The 4,639-nt window shown below is 33.4% G+C and overlaps 1 protein-coding gene across 1 annotated transcript in view; it reads left to right on the top strand.

Annotated features, from left to right (window-relative positions):
- The first annotated feature begins 1,661 nt into the window (after positions 1 to 1,661).
- Positions 1,662 to 4,639, top strand: part of LOC115891379 — a 151,565-nt gene continuing 148,587 nt past the window's right edge. The window contains exon 1 of the mRNA XM_030911826.1: positions 1,662 to 1,726. Within this exon, the coding sequence (XP_030767686.1) occupies positions 1,698 to 1,726 (29 nt within the window). The 5' untranslated portion in view covers positions 1,662 to 1,697. The remainder of the gene's footprint in view (positions 1,727 to 4,639) is intronic.

The raw sequence follows: 4,639 nt of genomic DNA, 5'->3' as shown, positions 1-4,639 counted from the left end.
GAAAAAAAAGAGGGAAAGAGCAAAAAAGGATGGACGTATCACTCACTTTGCCAGAACTGAAGGATATCGAGTTGGCGAGTCATCATCTCAAGGGAGAACAGCCATAGTCAGGCTCTCACAATAGAAATTGACCTCAAATATATAGATTCGGGACAACACCGGTATCGGGTCTAAGGAATGACCAAGTTCAGGAGGTGGAGTACATGGAGACAGATCCTCTACCCTCCACCTCACGGGTACCTCAGCCAGAGACAATCTCCTCGACTGTGAAAGGCACGGAGGGCCAAACCCAAATCATGGAAGGGCGTACTACCAATTTGTAGGAGGTAGATGTCCACACCTCTGAGGAAGAACATTGGTTGTCAGAGGAGGATGGAAAATACCCTGTCACCCCTATAACAGGAAAATCCCCATGTATGATGAGTTATAATTCAACACATTAGATCTTTAAGGTCGCGGTGATTAATCCCCCACCCACTCATCCTACATTCTACATCAATTTTTCACGCTTCAATTCAATGCGTAATCATCTGGAGATTGTCCTCGAATAGGCAGTCCAACCAGAGACACTAATTGATGCGATGCTTTCTTCGAAGGCATCCTGGAAGGCGAACAATACTTTCGCAACAACGAAAGTGCTCCAACACCTGCGTTCTACAGAGAGAAAACGAGCCAGCAACAAGAACGGTTAGAGGAAGAGAAGCATTGACTTCAATTAATGGAAGGAAGAGCAATAGCTAGATCTTCTTTCTGCGAAGTAATGCATAAACGGCGGTTTCCGTGGGGAGTGCAGAGGCCGGAGAAAGAGGAAGTTTTTAGTCGGTATTAAAACCTGAGTCCGACATACCAGGCCAAACATCTAGCTCTGAGATACGCAAATGTATTTTCCTTTTGTGTTAAAAAATTGCATATCATTTTTTAATTGAAAAGGAAACTTTGAGAATTTCATTAGTTACTACACACTTTTTTTTACTTCATTACTACACACAGTGATTTTTTTTGTTTGTTCGTTGGGCATATAACTAGTTTGAGCTAAAGTCTGTCCAATGCTATGGTCCAATGAGTCAGACAATCGACAGATGACATTCTAAAATGAAAGAAAATACAATTTGATTTTGAATTAAAATGACAGGCACAACTGATACTGTCGTGGATCGTTGGGTACTTATATTCATAACGCGCACGTAATCATACAAAATAAAGAAAACAACTCACAATTCACATCTACAAGTGCACCGAAAGGAAAAAAAATTGGTCATATAGATATGAGTACTTTCGAACATTGTCGCTTTTATTGATATGTGACATCGTAACTATAAAAAATAGTCCATCCAGTTGGCTTGGAAATGGTAATCGGTGATATTCCCCATATAATTGAATATACAAAATCGATCTTCATTTTCAAACTATATCTTATGCCGTTTTTTCATTCCTATTATATTTACAAGAAATATATTAACGTATTAATACTAGATACAATAATTATATTAAAGAATACTATCACCTATTGATTCTGTTCTTACTTTTGTAGCAAAATAAAAAAAAATAGTAAAAAAACGGGAAACTGTACTCTTATTTTTGAATTTATGTTTAATTTTCAGTTGCTGTGATCATATTTTTGGAAATACGGAATACACAAATTTCACATACAAGGGGGTCGGCAGCCGATGGTCCATGTGGGGTGCAAGTTGATGTAAATGGAGGATGGGGAAAGTAAGAATTGTGGGTATGTATAGGTAGTTCAAAATTGAAAAGGATTGGTAATATATTTTTTTTGACATATGTGTACTTTGTTTTACGACTCAGGTGAGATTTTGACAGACGATGACAGAAAAAAGGCGGATGACGTCCATACCAAAGATACCAATCCTTTTATTTCACTAAAAAAAATAATATTTTTCAAGTTAACTATATAAATCCGTCATGTTTATTTTCAACAAATCAGTGCGGGTGCCAAATATCACAAGCATTGTCATACTCAAATTTATAAGTCATGTTCTTTTGTAGTAGGTAATTTTAAACTTTTATCATTGATTTTCAACTTCTCATTGATATTTGTTACTTGTAAAGTTATTATGCAATTTTCTTTTGTTTACGGGACTTTCCGGAAATCCCAAAAAGGCGGAAAAAACCACTCACGAATAGTTGTTTTTAGAGGCGGATTCAAGAATTTATTTTAGGGGGAGCCCAAATAAAAAGTGATATAGAATATGCTTTTTAGAGCGCCATTTTTAACCCAAAAGCCTAATATTTAACTCAATTTATAGATTTTAGGGGGGACCTTGGTCCCACGGCCCCCCTCTGTATCCGCCACTGGTTGTTTTTTATTATAAATGTGATTAAACCCTAGATCATATATACTTACGTGGATAAATCAACGCCATAAGTTTAGCATTAAAAAATATGTCTCCAACATCACGACATTCCATTTTCGAACCTTCTTTATTGCAGTTATGAAACATTCCATAGGTTTGTCTTTCTCGAGGACCTTACTTTGCGCATGCGCATTAAAAGTGGCACGTATTTCCAAAATAATTACAATTTTATCCGGTTTAGAAAGTACAAATTATACATTGTTATGGAAACCAACTTTTCATTGTCATCGTATTGTCATAATCTTGTCATAATCATATGTCATAATGTTATTTCCATTGTGTAACGATGCTTGTTTTTTGCGTTTTTTATTTTAAACATTGTTTAATACTCTTTTATCGACCGCTTTTATATAGCCAAGGATGCAAGTGTGTTCAGTGAGAAGTTAATTTTAAGTTTGTGCAATTATATTTCTATTTTTTACTCGTTGGGTTTTAATTTTTGGGTAAATACTCGTAAAAATGACAAGAAAGTTTTTGGTGTGTTGAAATTATAATATAACTGTCCCCGAATTATCTTTTCACAGGCAAGTAAAGTATTCAGTTGTTCTTTTATGTATATTAAACCACATGCATACTTTCTGGTTAGATTTTCTAAGAATATTGATATTCGTACATAGTGGCTAACTTATATTTTATTTAATTTAATTTTTGTGACAGTAACATTCAATTATTGTTCAAATATATGCATTTTACAAATTAAATTTTAAAAATTAATGTTCAAATTTGACGCGTGGACGATAGGTCCCCGACAAGGATAGATAGAGTAGAAGCACCGCGTGTACAACAAAAAAAGAAGATAAATGGAAGTCGTTGATATGTTTGGGACAGTTTCCATAGTAATTTACTTATCCACGTAAGTATATATGATCTAGGGATTAAACAAATACTTCAAACTTTCTGAGTTGCTTAAAGAGACTGTTAATAACTGTTAAAAAATCTTGACTATTATTAGTGAAAATATGAATAAGTTTGTAAAAATCTGAAAATTTTTCGGTCAAGGAATGTTTGCCCGGTTTTTTATTATTATAAAATATAACAAAATTGCGATCATAATTCAAACAAGTTTCAAAATGTGAAAGCCGTTTATTTTATTTTTTAAATAAACTTTGAATCATCAAAAAATATTAAATTTTAGCCGAGTTATTAAACAATTTCTCCTGTCAATCATACAATAAAAAATCTATATTCGAAGTGTTAAGACAGGGAGAAAATTTAGGGATCTTCGAGATAGAATTTTGAAATATAGAAGAACCATTTTTGTATGTATAGTACAATTCTTTTAAAAGTTCCTCAATATGGCCGACCTAGTTACGAAAATTGGTAATTTTTTTTTAATGAAAAATAACTTGGCGTTAGCGAATTCAGAAATTGATTTACTCTTTGGTTATCAATAACATTTTTCAGGATTGTCAAGTTGACGTTAAAGTTAGGTTATTAGGTGGTTGTCATAAATCATAAATAAAAACATAGATTATTATTGAAATTATTTAATAAGAATAAAGATATTTTACCGCAAATCCGAAGAGATTTTTCTGAAAGGTATTTTATAAAGTTTCTCAGTGAGAATATTAACTTCCTTGTGTGTTTCTTATATTTTAGTTAAAGGGACCGGACGTAAGAACTATAGGAAGTGAATTTTTGCTTTCATGTTTTGACGATATCTGAGAATTCCTAGAATTATCAAGATTATTGAATAATTATTTGTTTATTAAGTGAAATTAATAGAAGACTTGGAAATAGGATGATGCGTTTCATGTTATAGTTGATAGATCACCCCATTTCTCTTAATTTGTTAAACCTTCTTTATATTTTAAAACTGATTTACAACAATCTGTAATGCCCGCGCTGTTTCCTGAAATATAAGTTTTAATCAATTTATTATCATATACATATTACAAACCTGAAAATTACTGATACGAAGAAACTTCTCAAAATAATTAGAGACCTTTTTACAAACATCTGGACTAATTTATTTTCACGAATTTGTGGACGAGTCAATGCTTTCTAATACGTCTTTAGGCGTTTTACACATTTTGAATATCTTCCAGCCTATTGTTCAGTTCTTGATCGGTGAAAAGATTATTTATAACTATATAATTAGTACTGCAGGCTGCAGGTTAGGTTAGGTTAGGTTAGGTTGCTGGGGTTTGGGATCATATTTGATCCCTCACTCGGAGGCCTTGGGCCCATTGCGATACCCCTGTATTGTTTTACCAAACCTTCCTCTCATTCTTTCTTTGCGTTAAAGCACTTCCAGCTCTTTG

This window comes from Sitophilus oryzae, unplaced genomic scaffold, assembly GCF_002938485.1.
Source record: "Sitophilus oryzae breed Bouriz unplaced genomic scaffold, Soryzae_2.0 scaffold_1180_pilon_pilon, whole genome shotgun sequence".
Taxonomy (NCBI): Eukaryota; Metazoa; Arthropoda; class Insecta; order Coleoptera; family Curculionidae; genus Sitophilus; species Sitophilus oryzae.
Note: the sequence above shows the minus strand (reverse complement) of the source record. Positions and strands in the feature narration are given on the sequence as shown.